General features: G+C 35.7%; 2 protein-coding genes across 4 annotated transcripts; both read left to right on the top strand.

Annotated features, from left to right (window-relative positions):
* The first annotated feature begins 3822 nt into the window (after positions 1 to 3822).
* Positions 3823 to 5275, top strand: LOC117927000 (E3 ubiquitin ligase BIG BROTHER-related-like). Its single transcript, XM_034846355.1, has 3 exons — positions 3823 to 4038; positions 4195 to 4262; positions 4381 to 5275. The coding sequence occupies exons 1-3, from the start codon at positions 3934 to 3936 to the stop codon at positions 4880 to 4882; spliced, it is 675 nt and encodes a 224-aa protein (XP_034702246.1). The 5' UTR covers positions 3823 to 3933; the 3' UTR covers positions 4883 to 5275.
* Positions 5276 to 8413: 3138 nt separating this feature from the next.
* On the top strand, positions 8414 to 10498 carry LOC117927181. 3 transcript variants are annotated; one of them, XM_034846618.1, is made up of 3 exons: positions 8414 to 9022; positions 9206 to 9273; positions 9730 to 10498. In XM_034846618.1, exons 1-3 carry the CDS (start codon positions 8489 to 8491, stop codon positions 10097 to 10099), a joined length of 972 nt encoding a protein of 323 aa, XP_034702509.1. In that variant the 5' UTR covers positions 8414 to 8488; the 3' UTR covers positions 10100 to 10498. The 3 variants fall into 3 exon arrangements, with proteins under 3 accessions (XP_034702509.1, XP_034702508.1, XP_034702507.1); XM_034846617.1 differs by having other exon boundaries at positions 9718 to 10498; XM_034846616.1 differs by having other exon boundaries at positions 9691 to 10498.
* Positions 10499 to 19166: the final 8668 nt, after the last annotated feature.

Genomic DNA, 19166 nt, shown 5'->3' with positions numbered 1-19166 from the left:
CGTGTTTTAAAGCTGTGAGGGTATCTTTGGCTGAAAGCAAACAATATCTATATGATTGGGAATAAGTCATTATGAATGTATCATAATAGATCCCTGAGCCTAATGTGGGAGTTTGTTTGGCCCTGCATGTAAGGAGTGTTTGCCTACTTGATCCTGCAATCTTATGAGACACAATAAGGATGTTACATCTGCATGAGAGATGATTGTGATATCCCATATTGGATATGGGAAAATATTTTTGGCATAATATGTGTATGAGTTTTTCTTAATTATGTAGATGCGTTTTAAAACTATAAGGGTCCATTGGCCTTAAAGGGGACAATATCTACACGGTTAAAGTGGGTCATTGCAACAACAAATTCCATTTATGTTTATTATCATTCATCTTTATCTTTCAATATTCTAGTTTTGTGCACTTCTTATCCATTTTATATTGAACTTCTTAGTAAGCTATTATGCAATAAAGGAAAGGAAAGATTTGCGGAGCAATGTCGAATTGGTCAATGATCTAATTTGTAGTGAATGGTATACAAATGAACTTTTTATAGTAAGAGAGGAAATCTTTTCTTTTCGATGCCTTTTTTTATGGTATCAAAGCGAAGGCTCTAATCTATAGTTTTTTTCTTGGCTTAGCCCTCCAATTCTTCATAAATTAAAAGAATGTTATTTTTATTGCAGATTCCTTCTCAAATCCAAACACATTGCACCACTCTGATAATACAACAACTGTTCTTATATTACCTACTCTTAATGTAGACAATTATAATGCATGATACAAATCAATGCTTATGGCCTTGGGGGTAAAGAACAAATTGGGTTTCACAGATGGAATGATTAATTTTAGTTCCAAATTCTACTTTCCCAACTTTTGAATAATGGGTTTGGGCAAATGACACGGTTACTTCATGGTTCATTTATTTGCTAGTTTAAGAACTTGTAGCAAGTATTGTTTATCCAAATACAACCCAAAACATTTGGAAGAATCTTAAAGAACATTTTTCTCAACCAAGTAGCACAAAGATTTATGAGGCAAAAAAGGCAAATTTTAGATTGTAGACAAAAAGACTTTTTGTGACTGCTTATTATACTTGTTTAAAGATTTTTATGAGATGAATTAGTACTATATATAAATATTCCAAATTGTTCTTATGGAGCTACAAGGCAATAACAGAGCTACTGCAGTAAGATTGTGCAATGTAATTTTTCTAAGGACTCAATGATGGGTATTTTTCCATTTGGAGTCAATTTTTGTTACAAGAGCAACTTTCAATTGCAAATAAAATATATTCATTGTTATTATAAAAACAAAGACAACGACTACTCGTCATCTCAACAATATCTAATCAAATGAAGGGTCTACACAAGCCATGTCTAAAGGCAAGCGTACAACAGTCAAAATATGAAATTGGGTTTTAATTTTTCAACTTAAAGCAAACCTAGACATGGGCAAACACCTAATCACAAAGGCAAACAAAAAAAAATCATCCAAATATTTGTTGCAATCACTAGAGAAAGGAGAATCACCCTATTAATAAATGCTACGTACAAACTACTAATAATAATTCTTTTGAGGCTTCTAGTTCTTAGCCCCATGGTTTTGTGACATCATCTGACAGTGGATGACATCTAGTTTGGGAATTGAGCAATCAAACCATACATCATCATCTACAATAACACAAGGACAATAGATCAAGTTCTTGCCATTGTATAATGAGGTAAAATGATTTCTTGACTTATTTTGAAGATATTCCTCTTAGTTCTTCCCTTAATGATACTTAGAGATAGTGGAGCCCCAAATTAATCAGATATGTTCTTCAACTTAACTATTTCAAACCTCATTACAAACACCTCTCTATCAATTATTGTTCAAATGATCAATGATTCTATTGCACAAATAACAAAAATTAGTTCCACTTCAATTAATTTTGTTCTTCAGCTTAATTAATGAACCAAAAATTATTTCATCCTATCAATGAACCAACATTAAGTTTTCTATTTTCTTTCTTGTAATAAATTTTTGAACATGAACTTGCTTAATTTTAAGGTCTTTTAGGATGGATATAATTGACATCATCTAAATAAATAAATAGGGATCGCAAAATAACGTATATAGACCAATGCATCTTATATTTGATTTCTTTCATAGTTAGTTTCATAATAAAACCGAGTATAAGAAAATCACTTTCCTTAATATTATTTTTCTTTCTTTCATTTTTTTTAAAAATAACTATAACATAGAAAGTTAAATAAATTGTTTTCATATGGTTCTATAACTTATTTCATTTAATTTTTTTCTCTTTTATATAAAAATGCGATAATTTAAAAATATATATAAAAAAATTGAATTATATTTTTTTCTTCATATTTTTCATAATAAATCAAATATAAGAAAATTATTTTCTTTAACATTTTTTTCTCTTTTTCTGGTACTTTCCTTATCACCAAATACAACATTCCTTAGTAATTTAGGTAAGAATTTGAATTTTAAAAATTTGTAATATATATTTTTGGGTATTATTTAGTTCCTTCTTTGATTGAGGAATGTGTATAAATTTATGAATTTAATTTGTTTGCCAATTGGATGAATTATAAGCAAAAAAAAAAAAAAGTGATTGCTAGTGGAAGAATTTAGATTTCATTTTTAAAATTTGTTGAATTTATTTTAGATTAATTTATTATTCAAATTAAATAATTTTTATGTTATTGGTTTGATTTTTAAGTAATAATTTATAAGAAAAGATATGAATCATAAGATCTACTGCGGTCAAGTAACTTCACCCAAGAAACTAAGATTAAGAACTAGTTATTTTAGTTAGTTTATTCGGAATCAGTAACTAATTCATTGTGTAACTGATTGATTCTCTTCTATTCCAAATACTGCTATTCTAATGAATAGATATTTATGTTTATAGGAAAGGTTATGATATCCAGCCCTTTACTTTATATAACATAGAATTAAATAAAGGAATTACTAAACTGGCTTTTATCAAGTCATGTAACTTTTAACAGATTAGATTAGCTACAACAAATTAGATTAATTACTAGTCTCATTCGAATTTTCTAATTTTAATTAGGTGTACTTTTTTTTCGAACTTGATCAATTAATATAAAATCTAAATTTTCTTGAGAGTTAATAAGACATAAAATGACAAAACCAAAACCAAATTCAGTTATTTTAGTTTTTTCTTGAATTACAATTTTTAAAATTTATATTCAAATTGCACAAAATTAGTGTAATTAAACTTTTTCCTTTTTTTTTTTTTAAAAAAAAAAGAGTTATCCAAATTTTAAAAAAATGAATTTAAAATTATTGTGTGTAAAAGGTTGAATTTAAGTATTGTAATAAAGTTAGAGGGTTGAAAAGAAAAAGAAGAAAAAATAACTTTTAAAAGTGACAAAGTTTGATATTTTTTTCTATTAAAATAAAATTCTCTTAAAAAAAAGTAAAATAAACTACTTAAAATAAGTTAAACAACGAGAGAGAGAGAGAGAGAGAGAGATGTTTTATACTTTTCTGATGGGGTATAACCCTATAGTTATATTCCTTTTGGAGGGTATTGGTTTCTTTCAAGTTCCAATCTGGATGCCCATCAATGAAAATGCGAAGTGACGCAAACAGTATTAATCCAGAATTGGATTCTTTTCTTAACTTTTGTTCAATCTTTTTCTTCTCTGTCTCCCCCACGAAGCAAGAGCATCCTATAAATGCGTAGAATCTTACTTTATATAAAGAATAAAGACATCAGGAGGAACACTTAAAAAGCAATAAAAACAAAAAAGAATACGGGAAGAAAGATATATTCAATGGGTGAATTTCATCTCCTTCAAAGAGAAAGGAATACCAACTATAAAACTCAGTAGCCCAAAGCTGCCATTGTTCCTCATTGCCAAGGAGTTGACTTACAGAGATCAGAAGAAAGGAAAGGAAACGCCATGAGCCGTAGCACCAACAATTTGACGAGGATGCTGGGAAATCAGCAAACTCGACCAGACTATAGTGCCCGTCTTCCTTGGTATCTTTCCCATGAAGCCACTTCAGTAAGCCTCTCTTTTACCTATTAATTAGTATCCACAAATGAATATATTTGGAATTGCTAGCTATATATGTATACACCAAGCCTGTAAGGTTAATAATTGCTGATCATAGAAGGTGATTAGATTTTAATCTTTGTTGGTTTGGTGTGATTTTTCCAGGATGCCAATTATTTAGTACATGATCCATGGAGCCCATTAGAGGAGAGACTGCTCCTCAGCTTGGCAAGGTAAAGCCATGGAAGACCTTTCTTTTTCTTCTTCTTCATCGCCCTCTCTTTTTCCCTTTTTTTTTTTTCTTTTTTTAATCCTCCAGCTGATTTGTCTGTCCACAAACATGGATTTCAGTTTTCCACGACAACCTCCACCGCTTCAAATTCTAGTCTTGGATGATGAAATTGCAAGAGAGTTGAACCGCAGGCCCCGAGAACCGCCTACAGCCTTTGCTGGGCCATGGACAAGGCAGGCTTCTCCGTATCAGGAGCAATCCAAATTGACTCAAGATGAGCAAAAGGTAGCCTTACAAAAGCTAAAGAAGGAAATCTACAATCCTATGCCAAAGATAATTTCCAGGAGATTGAGCTTGTTTTACCAAGACAATGACACATACCATGTGAGTGAGAAGAGAAAGGAGCATGAAGACCTGAAGAGGTGTGCCATCTGCCTAGAAGATTTCGAGCCCAGAGAGCAGGTGCTGCTCACCCCATGCAACCATATGTTCCATGAGGATTGCATCGTTCCCTGGGTGAAGAACCATGGCCAGTGCCCAGTATGTCGGTTTGCGATATGCGACCGAATGAAACAGAGCACAGCACCCTCGAACAATAACATGCCTGTGATCTATTTCTAAGTCAGATTATTTCCTATATGGACCATGGATAAAGCTTTTCGGTCAGGCAATGCAAACCTCATAATATGCATGATATCAAACGGGAAAGACATCCACAGAAATTATTGGCAGTACTGCTATTGCCATTCATCGTGTTGGCCATCCGGCAAAAGCTTTCCTTCTTGCTTCAAGATCATCGTTTGCGCAAAGAACAAAGAAAAGCTGGGAAGGAAAGATAGTTATAGCGTGGAAATTAAGGAGATTTGATAAAGCAGTCATCTAGGAATTAAATAAGAGAATAATATGGGCCTTGGCTAGTTACAGCTGAATGCCCAAAAAAGGATACCTGTAGCTGATCATATTTGTATACAACAAGTAAGAAATTACAATCATTAAAATAGTACCTTCATTTCAGTTATCATACTAATAACTTCATTGAAATTCTTTGTCACTTGTCACCTAAATTATGTGCAACCTATTTTGGTTTATTCTGCCAACATAACAAGAAGTACACAAAGAATAAAAATAGAGGAACTTACCGTTATAAAATAGTCATTTATATACATAGTAAATCCTACCAATATGATTAGAATCGGTTATTAAATTTGAAAAATTATAGGTTCATAATTCACTAATCAGATCAATAGTTGAATAACAATCGAATTGATGATGTAATAAATATATAATATATATAATATTTAATTATAAATATATTGAAAATGAAAGAAAACTTAACTATGCAAATTTTCTAATTTTATATTTTTTTAAAATATTATATTATTTTACTTATATTACTTAAATAAACATTACAATTTTTTTTTGTAAAGAATATGTTTTGAAATTTGTTTGCATTATTGAATAATAAAATGTAAGCAATGAGTAGCAAACACTTCATGTTTTAAATTTGAGGTCCAAGGTTCAAAACCAATGGTGTGTCTTCTCAAGAATTTTTTTTAGACTACGCATTTCACATCGGTTATAAATAGGAATGATAATGGGGTAGGTTTTTTCGGGTACTCATCCCGTCCTATCGGATGGGTTTTAATTTTAACTAAACGGATTTGGGATAAGTTTGAGATTTTTTTAAAACCTGGAGTAGGTTCGGGTCTTGTCCCGCCCCGCCCCGCCCCACCCCACCCCACCCCACCCCATCCCATTTATATATAAAATTAATTTTTAAATTAAATTAATTTAATTATTATTTTACTATTTTTAATATATAAATAATAATAAAATATTTTTTAAATAAAATAAATTATAAAAAATATAATAATTTAATTATTCATAAAATATATTTATTTTAATGTAATTAAAAATTTTAAAAGTAATTTTTAAAAAAATTAAAAAAATTTCAAAAAAAAAAGTTAAAAATGGTAGGTATGAGAATTTCTCATACACAGCCCAGCCCGGCCCACCTCGTTTAATTTTTTAAATGATAGAGAGATGAAAATTGTTTTGTATAAACGAATGGGATTGGGATGGGGGCAATCCATTCCTAACCCGTCCCATTGTTATCCCTAATTATAAGTGAAACAATTTTTTTTTATGCTATGCATTCCACATCCATTATAAGTAAGAAACAAGAGAAAGAGACATTGGACTCGTGGTGACGTATGGGCATTGAAGTCGAATACATCCAATGTTTCATTGGGCTGGGTCCAACTGATAGCCCAGGGAACTATTTGAGAGGGAAGATATATTTTTAGAGCCACAAACCTACAAGCAAACAATAACAACCGAGTAAAAGGTTTTATTTAGCTCAAATCCACAGTCCACTCATTCTACCCTAACCTCTTTATAACTACATTTTCACTTCAGCTACCCATCTTCTTTTTTGGGAGCATAATTGTCATATCAAACTTGATCTCGATCTCTTTTTAATCCATACAAAAAGAAAATAAGTTTTACCTCAACCCAATAACCATAAAGAGAGAAAAAACGGAAAAACTAAATGAATTGGTGCTTTAACAAAAAAAAAAAATCCTATTCAAAAATTGTTTTGAACTTCAAAATGAGTTAGATTTTCTTGGAAAACAAATAAAATCGTACTTCAAATGAGAGAATAGAATGGATGTATTTGATGGCTGCTAGTGTTTTTCCCTAGCCCTAGAATGAAGATTTTGGATTTAAATAGGAAGGAAAACCCTTTATACAATGCCTGAAAATTGTTTTAGCTGAAGATGGATCAATCCTATGTAAAATCTATATCAATCTTGAAATTAAAAAAATACTCAGCAAAAAAAAAAAAAACAGCTACCATAAATCTTCCAAAACTTCTTTAAATTAAAGATTTCCATTAATTTAGAAAACTTGACTGATGCGATTCCATTCATCTACTAGTACTTCAACTAGATATCTTTGCCTCTAAAAGCTTCCAACATCTTGAAGTTTTCCAAAGGATTTGGAAGACCCAAGTTGGGATTACAATTTGGAATATGCAAACGCTGCCAACAAAATGTATATACAGTCTCCTATAAACAGGCATTGATATGTACATAAACACTGAAAAATAACAAACTGGACTTGAACTTAAATTTGAAGCTGTGTTACCTTTGAATGTATGTCTTACTCCACCATGTCAACAGAGAAACAGTTCTGCAACAACCCTGCCAGTGCTGCAACGGCCACCTTTTGTCTTCTGTAATTCTCTTTTCATAGCCATGAACTGCAGAAAGGCTAAACAGTACAAGGCATGAACTGCAATTTTCCTCGTAGCCTTGAACCTGCGAGAGTGGATTTATTGTTGAGGACAGTACAAGGCATGCTTCAATAAATAATTTGACTTTGTTCTATTTGATTTTTCACTGCATTATTATCATTGTTCTTGCTTAGTTCAAGCTGTTTATGGCTTGGACATATGATAATTCCAACTTTTAGCCTGAAAAACTGGTAAAGCATGAATCAAGTTAAAGAGAAAAACATGGAGACCTGAAATGATTCCATTGTTCTTCCTGCAAAGTAGTCTCTCAAATGATAGTCCATAAATTTTTTAGTTGAAGGAAGCATCGACTCTCTGGGTGTTTGGATTTTTCTTTTCTTTTTCAAATTGAAACAAGTCAAGATGCCTAATTTTTTACCAGGCTAAATTTTCTCTATCCAGTAGATTTCCATGAAAACTGTTCATGCATGGGATGACAATTTCCTAGATTATTACCTCCAAAATTTTTCTGGAAAATGCATGATTAAGACCAATTTTTCCTACCCTAACATATTTTCATAGCAGCTTTCTGATTTTATAGTGATTGAGAACTAGACATCTACGGCTATTTCAAATCTATCGCCATGCTCCTTATGGAGGATAAGAAGAAAAGACACACAAGTAGTTTGGAAGAATTGGGTTCCTTTCTTGACTTCTGTTGAAGCTTTTCCTCCTATCCCCATCAATATGGCTATCAAGCAAAGGTGTCTTTTGATTGGGGAGATAGCTTACTTCGTATTCAAAACTGGGAAAACATGAACGAAACCTCAAATCCAACAGAAAAATGAACATGACGAAGAAAGATATATTCAAAGAGTGAGTGCCACCACCTCCAAACGGAAAGGAACTTAAACCATAAAACCAAATAGCCACCATTGTTGTTTGCTGCCAAGATATTGATCTCTAGAGATCAATAATTAGTAGCCATCATGAGCTACGGTCACTGGTCACTCGGAAATTGGCAGACCGGAGCTTTACCATGGAGGAATTGGCAAACAGGAGTGACCAATTATGCCAGGAATCGGCAGCCTGGAGCCACCAGTAGTGCTAGGAATTGGCAGGTTCGAGCAGAACCAATGTGGAATTGGCAGACAAGGATGGCACCACCAGGGAATTGGCAGACTGGAGTAGCACCACGGGCAAACTGGCATACTGGACCGGCACCATCCTGGAACCGGCAGACTCAAGTGGCCAGGGGTGTTGGGAACTGGCAGAATGGAATGGCAACAATGGGTAATTGGCGGACTGGAGTCACCGATGGTATCGGACATTGGCAGACTGGGCTGGCACCAGGAGGCAATTGGCATATTGGACCAAACTATAGCCCCTGGGATTGGCAGACTGGACTGCTGACAGCAGAGGGCAATTGGCATACTGGACCAAACTATGGTGCATGGAATTGGCAGACTGGGCTGGACTATGGCGCATTCTTTCCCTGGTCCCTTGCCTTCCCAGCAGCTTGGGTGAGCAGTAGTTTTTGCCCATCTAGTATGAATAAATGAAAATTTTTTTGCTTCAATTTCCATGTTTGGCTAAAAAATATAAAGCACTGTTATACCATCACATATCATCATATCTGCAAGGTGGATATTCGGTGATAAAAGATCATTAGATTTTAATGTTAGTTGTTTTGGTGTGTTTTCCAGGATGCCAGTGGAGCTGCGCAGGATCCATGGAGGCCATTAGAAGAGAGCATGCCCCGCATCTTAACAGGGTAATTCCAGATTCTCTATTGTTTATCAAAATCCTAAGATGATCCACTCTAGTCAGGCATGCAGGAGGTAAACATAGAGTTGTTTTAGATGCTTGAATGACTGGTTCTGCATGAGCTAAAAATTATAGTAGTAGATTTGGTGATCAACCATGAACAGCATCAACATAGAAAATAACCATTAAAAAGTGAAGCAATAAAAAAATTTAAAATATTAAAACTGGACCTTATAAGTTAATTATGATTCTAGTTTTTCTGATATTTAGTGTTATATTCATATAGCTAATGCTAATCCCTAAAATATTTTCTTTTTTCATTTTTCTTTTCTAACTTTTATGGTCTCATACATTTCTCATCATATCACAAAGCTTTTTCCATCTCTTGCTCATTTGCTACCATCAAATATGGAGCAATTCTCAGTTTCCCACATCAACTTCATCCCACCAGTCCAAAGTGCAGTTTACAGGCTACCCTGGAATTTCCAGACCAATGGCATATGCAGATGCCCGCACATGAAGAGCAGTCCAGATTGACTCGAGCAGAACAGAGGGCAGCCTTGGAGAAGCTAAAGAAAGAAATCTACAAGCCTCTGCTGAAGAGGAACGGTAACAATGTTGGGGAGGATATTCATGAGAAGGAAAAGGAGAAAGACCAAGATACTGAGACGTGTGTCATTTGCTTAGAAGATTTCAAGCCTGAGGAGGAAGTGATGCTCACACCGTGCAACCATATGTTCCATGAGGATTGCATCGTTCCATGGGTGAAGAGCCATGGTCAGTGCCCCATCTGCCGTTTGCAATTCGTGAGGTTGCTCTTGAACAGAAATTAACCACAGTGATCTACTCCTAGAACACCTTATTTCAATCGAGCCATCCTATCATGAAAATATCATCAGCAGCGCTATCACTGTTCAGCCTCACCTTAAATTTGTGACATTTCCTTTAGTTTTCAAGATGAAGGTGTCTTCTCCTTGCTCAGGATCATTACTTGAGTTATGATATGAAGGAAAACTTGGGACAAAGCATAGGGAGGTGAGCATAAGCCAAGCTCTATTTGACTACGAAGATACATAATATTTGAATAAGAGAAGGTAAGGCTCTAGATAAAGCTAAATGGCCAAAAAGGATTTGCATAGCTGCCCTTGAGCAGTTGGCTTATGAAAGGAATGTTTACACGACAATCGCTATGTACATTACCATACTGATAGCAATGATATAATTCCCGTTATATTGTTAATAGCTCTATTAAACAGTACAAAATCATAATCATCCCATTTCCTTCCCTTTTTTTGGTTCTAAATTTCGTTTCTCACAGTCTATGACCTATTTCAGAAACAACCTGATAGGGCAGTTCCAACCAAGCATCTGAAGTGAAAACCAAAGACAGGGTTTGTAAGGAGTTTCATTTCATAGTGATCTAGTATACCACAAGTGACTAATCTACCTGAGTCACGTAGTCTACCATAGCTTCCGGAAAAATAATGCTAAATATGCAATTTTGGCGAGTGCTTTCCTTCGTAAACAGGCTCCATTCCTTAAATCAGACATGTCAACTAATTTTAGGCCTACAAGCTCATTAAATCAGATAAACCAGAAACCAATAGATCGATGTACTTAAAATCAAAATCATACAGCCAAGCACCCCAAGCAACTTCAACCACAGCAACCCATGAACAAATGAACAAGAGTTAACCCGCTTGCAGTTAGATGCTTCTATTCTAGCAATACCTTCTTCAAATGGAAGCTATTGGTTTCCAAAACTGCATTTAAATAACGACACCAAGTGTGATTCAGTTCAGTTCATGCAGAGCAAGATCTTGGCATACCTGTAAAATGCAGTTTTACAAGCAAATTGACCATCATATCAAGTCATAGGTTACAACTTCGAAGCAAAAACCATTTGCTTGAATGCTCCTGAAGATGAAAGGAGCAAACTACTCAAGTGACAAATGTTAGCCTTCCCAAACACGATGATATGGCATATTCTATGTTTGTATTTTTCTTAATCTCAGACATACCACAGGAATAAGCAAGCATGATCAATAACAATGAAATTGGGGCAAAAAGGATAGTAACTTTTATATGCTTTATTTTCAAACCAAGATGAATGTGCTGTGCATCCAATAGACTTCTCTACAACATTCTGCAGCAATATGCAGCAAAATTTGGCTAAGGATGACAAATTCCTTGACTCTAACCTCCAAAAATGTTTCTAGAAAAAGGGTGTCCAAGCCAAATATTCACCCATGGACAACAAAAGCAAAAAAGAAAAAAAAAATATTCTATAATTTCATTTTCATTTCCATTTGGCATCAACAGTCTTCTGAATTTATATTGATTCACAAGATACATTATGCTTCTGACTCCACTGCCATATTGTGGAGGTTAAGATGTGAAGCGACAAGCAGGTTGGAAGAATCAGGTTCCTTTCTTCACTTCTGTTGAAACTTTTCCTCCCTTCGCAATCCAGATCACCACCAAGAAAAGGTGTCCTTTGATTGGGGATAGGGTCATACTTTGTATAAAGATTGGAAAACATCGACAAAACTTCAAAGGGAAAAAGGTTGAACATGATGAAGAGAGATATATTCATGGGATGAGTGCCACCACCTCCATACAGAAAGGAACTTGAGCTATAAAACAAATAACTCAGAGCCACCATTGTTCTTCACTGCCAGGCATCCCACCAGGGAATTGGCAGACTGGAATGTTACTCCAACAAATCTGCAGATTGAATTTATTGATAGGCAGATTGAAACTGAACCACAGAGAAATTAGCAGAATCAAATTTAATAGTGTCACCACCTTCACCGCAAAAATATCAGCATGTAATCTGCATCCACGGATACCATCAAACTGGACCATTACTACTGAGAAATCAGCAGTCTGGATTGTTACTTACCAAGAATCAGCAGACTAGATAGACTAGACAAAGGTGCCTAACTTCTTCCCCTCCCAGCAGCTTTGGTAAGCTGTAGTTTTTTGCCCAACCAGTACACAAAATTCCTGATTCCATGTTTAGCAAATACACAAAGCAATGATACACTGTCATTTACCATTACGCTTACATTGTGGACATTTAATTTTCTGATAAAATATTATTGGATTTCAACATTAGTTATTTTGGTATTTTTATGTAGGATGCTGGTGAAGATGCAAAGAATCCTTGGAGGGCATTAGAGAGACTGTGCCTCATCTTAACGCGATTTTCAGTCATTCCCAAAGTCCTAAGGTAGTCGATTTTCAGTCAGGCATGCCCAAGATAAACATATAATCCTTTTAAATGACTTCAAAAAGGATTTAAATGATTTTAACTGTGTTTGCTGCAAACCACTAGTTCAGTTTTCAGCCAATACATTCTTTACAACCCTGTTTATCACCACATCTACATCAGTACTAGGTCATCAGCTGGGTGATCAAAGGTAAACAGCATCATTGTCCTTAAAAATTGGATGGTTTTGATCCCTGCCTTTATATTAATCAGACTGAATATGGTCTTCATGACAATGAGTTTCATTTGAAAATACTCAGGGGAAAAATACTGAAGAAACAGAATAGAATTTCAAGAAAGAATATTCTTTCAATTTTCACCACATTTATACATATGGATTGCTCCACATCTTCACAATTGGCCTTCACTTCCAGCCAGAAACAATCCTTAGAAAGCATTAAAAAAATGACCCTCATAAGTTAATATTGATTGGAGTTTACCTGATATCTTAACTATACAAGGTACTATAGTCCTATAGCTAACACTAATCTTTAAAATACTTCCATGGCCTTTGTAGATTTCTTTTGTTACATTACATAGGAAAGCTTTTTCCATTTCTTGCTGATTTGCTACCATCAAATATGGAGCAATTCTCTGCTTTCCACCCTATCTCATCAACAATTCAAAGTCTTGAGTCTTGGAAAATGACATGGCAAGACAGGTGATCCTGGAACCCCACCATATTTCATGAACCAAGGGAACATGCAGACCCCCACAGATGAAGAGCAGTCCAAATTGATTCGGGATGAGCAGAAAGAGACCTTACATAATCTAAAGAAAGAGATATACAATCCTGTATTGAGGAGGCTTGTCAAAATATTGTGTGAATGGCCAAATACCTTGGCCTTGAGTTTTGTATATTATATATAGACTTTACAAGGATGCTATACATGGAAAGCAAATAAAATCAAATAAATTCCCGCATAATTCTAGCCCTATACATGTAAACTATAATTTGTCAAATAATGTATGCTAACCGTACAGAATAATAAATGGAGAAATAAGGAAACAATTGTGAGCTAAAATAAGGAAAGAAGTGTGGACAGCAAAGCTGTCCTTTGACAGCCCCCCTCAAATTGATGCAAGTTGATAAACAAGCATCAATTTGCTACTTAGCAAGCAATGTCAATGACGAGGGAGAGCCTTGGTGAAGATATTAGCAATTTGTAAGTCAGTGAAAATATGTGAAAGAGTGATAACATGAGCTTCAAAGGCTTCCCGGATAGAGTGACAGTCCACTTCAATATGCTTTATGTGCTCATGATAGACAGGATTGGCCGTGATCTGAATAGCACTTGTATTATCGGCATGTAGAGGTGTAGGATCGGTCTCAGAAAAATCTAACTCCGCAAGCAAACCTCGAAGCCAAATGATTTTAGAACAAGCAAGAGACATCGCCCAGTACTTAGATTCCGTAAATGACTTAGAGACTTTGTCTTGCTTCTTACTTTTCCAAGAGATCAATGCATCACCTAAGAACACACACCAGCCAGTGATGGAACGATGGGTATCCGCACAACCAGCCCAATCAGCATCACTATAAGCAGCAAGGTGAGTAGAATTGCCTATAGGAAAGAACAAGCCACGAGTAGAAGTGCCTTGAACATAGCATATGATCCTACAAACAACAACCAAATGAAGATGACGAGGAGTCTGAAGGAACTGGCTGACTTGCTATACAGCAAAAGAAATGTCCGGTCTAGTAATGGTGAGATAAACAAGGCTACCCACCAACTTCCTGTATAAACTAGGATCAGCAAGTAAGTCACTCTCCTCTTTGCGAAGCTTGACATTTAATTCCATGGGAGTATCAACAGAAGTAGGCCCGTTGTAGACCATCTGTAGCCACCAAGTCACTTGCATACTTATGTTGATTGAGGGAAATACCAGAGGGACTATGATGCACCTCAAGACCAAGAAAATATGTGAGAGACCCAAGATCTTTCATATGAAAGGACTCGGAGAGATGAGTTTTGAGCTGACCAAGTAAAACAGAATCGGAACTAGTGATCACAATATCATCAACATAAACCAAAAGAACAACAATACCCATGTCTGATTTCCAAAGAAACAAGGAAGTGTCATACTTGTTCTGCCTGAATGAAAATTGTAATAAAGTGGTGCGGAATTTATCAAACTAGGCCCTCGGAGCTTGTTTGAGACCATAAAGAGAGTGATGAAGCTTACACACATGTGAAGTCGGAGAGGGAAACAATCCCGGGGGTGGCTTCATATAAATACACTTTTTAAGATCCCCATGAAGAAAAGCATTTTTTACATCCATCTAATGTAGTGGCCAATCACTGGAAGCAGCAAGAGCTAGAATTGTACAAACAGTAATCATTTTAGCCATAGGAGCAAAGGTCTCTTCATAATTGACACCATATTCCTGATTATTCCCAAGTGCAACAAGCCGAGCTTTGTAACGATCCAAACTTCCATCAGATCGGACCTTGACTGAGTAAACCCCTTTGCAACCTAGAGGAACAATAGTGAGAGGGCAGAGCTCAATGTCCCAAGTGCGATTGGCCTCTAGAGCGGCAATTTCTTCCTGCATAGATTGTCGCCAACAATCATGCTTGGCAGCATGTGAGTAGCATGTGGGAATATCAAAATTGGACAATGCAACAGTAAGAGCTGAAATAGAATTGCCAGAACTGGAAGAGGGAAATCCATACCTATTCGAAGGTACAGACACTCGAGGAGAGCGACGTACTAAAGGTGTTGCAACTGACTGAATCTGGAGCGTGGTAGGATCAAATATCGGGTGAGCCACTAAAAGAGACTGTGGACAGGAGCGTCTCGTACACACAATACCTGGTTGAAAAAGAGAACTGACTAGATGAAGATCTAAGAAAGGGGAGGACCATAGTAGAAGAGGATGGCACAGTAAAAGAGGATACAGGAAAGAAATGTTGATTTTCAAAGAAAATAACATTCCTAGAAATATGTGTATGATGTAATGTAGGATCATAGCAAACAAATCCCTTTTGACACATATTTTATCCCAAGAAAGCACATCGAACAGATTGAGCAAATAATTTATGTCGCTCATGAGGAGGTAAATGAACAAAACATAAACAACCAAAAATACGAAGATGATCATAACTAGGTTGCTTAGCAAATAAGCGGAAATAGGTAGACTCCATATGTAGGACTTGAGAAAATAAACGATTAATCAAGTGAGTAGTAGTTTTCAGAACCTCTACCCAAAACATGGATGGAACAGAAGATTCTAACAAAAGAGTAGGTACCACATCTAGGAGATGACAATTTTTGCGTTTGACAACTCCATTTTGTTGAGGAGTAGAGGAACATGAACGTTGATGAATAATACCCTTAGAATCCAAGAATGCTTGAAACTCAGTAGACAAATATTCACCACCGGAATCTGTACGTAATGTCTTAATAGAAGTAGAAAATTGATTATCAACATACGCTAAAAACTCGATGAAAGTACGAAAGACCTCAGATTTAGAACGAAGAAAGTAGACCCAAGTAAATCTGCTATGATCATCAATGAAAGTCACATAATATTTAAATTTCTCATGTGAACTAACCGGGGAAGGTCCTCAAACATCACTATGGATAAGATCAAAGCAGTGAGATGCTCTACTTGCATGCAAAGGGAAGGGAAGAGTTTTACTTTTACCAAGTTTGCAAGAATCACACTCAAGAGATAAAGAAGAACGATTCTTATTACCAAGTAAATCAGAGTTCAATACATGAGAAAAGATCTGAGTATTGGGATGGCCTAAACGACGATGCCACACCATACTAAGATCTGAAACATTATTACAAGCAAAAGACTTGATAGAAGAAAGTGGAGAAAAATCTGGAACAGGTACAAATAGTGGAAACAAGCACCCCACTTTAGGTCCCTTCACGATTGGCTCCCCCGTTACCTGGTCCTGCACAACACAACCATTACTAGAAAAATTAACAGCACAATTGTTATCAACTAATTAGCCAACAAAAATAAGATTCGTGGAAAGCTGAGGAGCAAGAAACATATCAGTGAACTTAGAAGATGCATCGCCGATAGCAACTATGGGCAAAGAGCTACCATTGGCAATCTGAATGGAAGATTGACCAACGTAGGGCCGAACATGACACAAAGCGGTGAGATTATTAGTCATGTGATTAGAAGCCCCCAAGTCCACGTACCAGAGTTTAGTAGAATTGTTACCTTGGAACCCCATTGCTGATAATACTGAAATTAACATCCGTTGCACCATTTCTAGGGTGCAGTAATCTGGTGCAGGAAATGCAAAAACAGAGCACACAACTGAAGGAGAGTCGTGTGCTATAGAAGTTGTTACAGGAGGGACAATAACCAAAGTCTGAAATGCTTGGGTCTGACGATTCTGGGGGCGAATACGACATTCTTTGATAATGTGACCCTTCTTCTTGCAATAAGAACAAAACTTCTTAGGACAAGTGGCAGCAATATGCTCATATTCCTTGTAACAGAAACACTACAAGTTTTTAGAATGCATAGGTGGTTCGTGTCCTTGGGCAGCATAAGCTACAATTGTCCTCCTGGAACTGCCATGAGATTGCTCCAAAATAGCTTGAGTACTAAGGCGTTGCTCTTCGCGAAGTAACTCACCAAAACAAATATCAAGAGAGGGAACATGAGATCTGTTCAATAAAGAAGAGTGGACAGATTCATATTTCGGACGTGGTTTCATAAGAAACTGATCACGCCGGGTAATCGCGTGAATAGTCTGAATAGTTGAGAGAGCGGCAATAGGAACATCCGTTGTAACCAAAGCAGCAAATTCATGCCAAAAAGTCAGAAATACCGAATAGTAGTCCTGGATGGAAAGACTACCATGTTGAAACATGGCAATCGCATGTTATAATTGAAAACGACGAGCATCGTTATCCTGATGATAAACTTTCTTCAAGTAAGCCCACATAGATTGAGCGGAGCGATGGAGCCGCAAGTGGGTGACAATATGAGGCTCCACTAAACCAAGAAGTCAAGACATGATGCGTGCATCAAGCACAACCCATGAAGGAGAAGACCCAACATCCTGAGATTTGTCAAAATGGATGGTTTTTCAACATACGTGCCATCAATATGACCCCAAAGGTCTTTTCCCTTGAGAAAAAGTTCAAACTGAAATGCCTGGATAGAATAATTTGTGCCTGTAAACTTAACACACACAGGTGCGGAATCCATAGAAAATAAATAGAACCCGAGACAAAAGGATGGACCAAAAAAATCCCAAAAGAAAACTGACCCACGACAGCCACAATAATACCGAGAAAAATGGTTGTGGTTGGGTGCAGCACGAATCAACATAGACTTGATCGAAAGACACGAGAGGCACCTCCGAAACCGAGAAAACAGAAAAGAATTTGAGGGAAGAAAAATTAACAACCTTGCTCTGATACCATGTCAAAATATTGTGTAAATGGTCGAATACCTTGGTCTTGAGTTTTGTATATTATATATAGACTTTACAAGGATGCTATACATGAAAAGCAAATAAAAGCAAATAAATTCCCGCATGATTCTAGCCCTATACATGTAAACTATAATCTGTCAAATAATGTATGCTCACTATACAGAATAATAAATGGAGAAATAAGGAAACAATTGTGGGCTAAAAATAAGGAAAGAAGCGTGGACAGCAAAGCTGTCTTTTGACAAGGCTAACAAAGAGATTCAACATTTATTACAAAAACAACGACAAAGTAAACGGAGAAAAATGAAATGTGGATTTATACTAAGTCGAACATTCTTTTGAGTAATGACTGAGAGATTAAAAATGCTTGATTTGATGTGTTTTAAGAGCTTGGGATATGAACAAGATTTTATTAGTAATGTGTTGTGTTTGTTAGATGATGACTTTGCATATGCACTTGCATCTTTCATTGTCTCATCATGTTGCACACTCCATGTTTTGTATGAAGAGAGAATTCAACATTCAATTGAGAAAACATAGTTCATCTTATGGCATCCAATATAGACGAGTAAGAGACATTAGATTCTAGATCAATTTTGGACTTGATCTATATCCAACATCCATATTTGGATATGGTAAACTGTTTAAATTGAATTCAAAATTTATTTTTGAATTAATATGTTAATACTCATCTTCATAAGTGGCTTGAATTGAATAAAAACATGCCATATTTTGAATTCATATGGTTGGACAGAGAGATATCACTCCATTTGAATTCAAGCAAACCTTATCTTATACTCTATAAATAGAGTAGTCATTGCTAAGAATTATCATCCATCCAAAGTGAGTGTGAGTAATTGAACTCAAGCTGATAGAGGACTCTCATAGCTATCTGCCTGTCTCTGTTTCTTGGAAGCTCATAACAGGAAGCACAATTGATATTAATCCCACTTAGCTATCAGTCCCACTTTAGCTAAAAGGTATTCATATGAAAACTGTTCAAATTGTTATATGTATGATGTTTTTTATCACATACATATTATAAAAAATTTAAGGACAAAGCAGTCTATATCACAACTTGTACATGCCCTCATTACAAGAACAATAATGATGAATCAAGTATTACCCAATATATCAACTTTTTTAAGCTTACAAGATCCTTAAATAACATACCTGAAACCAACTAGATACAACTTCTTAAACTCA

Source organism: Vitis riparia, chromosome 12 (assembly GCF_004353265.1).
Source record: "Vitis riparia cultivar Riparia Gloire de Montpellier isolate 1030 chromosome 12, EGFV_Vit.rip_1.0, whole genome shotgun sequence".
In the NCBI taxonomy this organism is placed as follows: Eukaryota; Viridiplantae; Streptophyta; class Magnoliopsida; order Vitales; family Vitaceae; genus Vitis; species Vitis riparia.
This window is presented reverse-complemented; position numbering and strand designations above follow the sequence as displayed.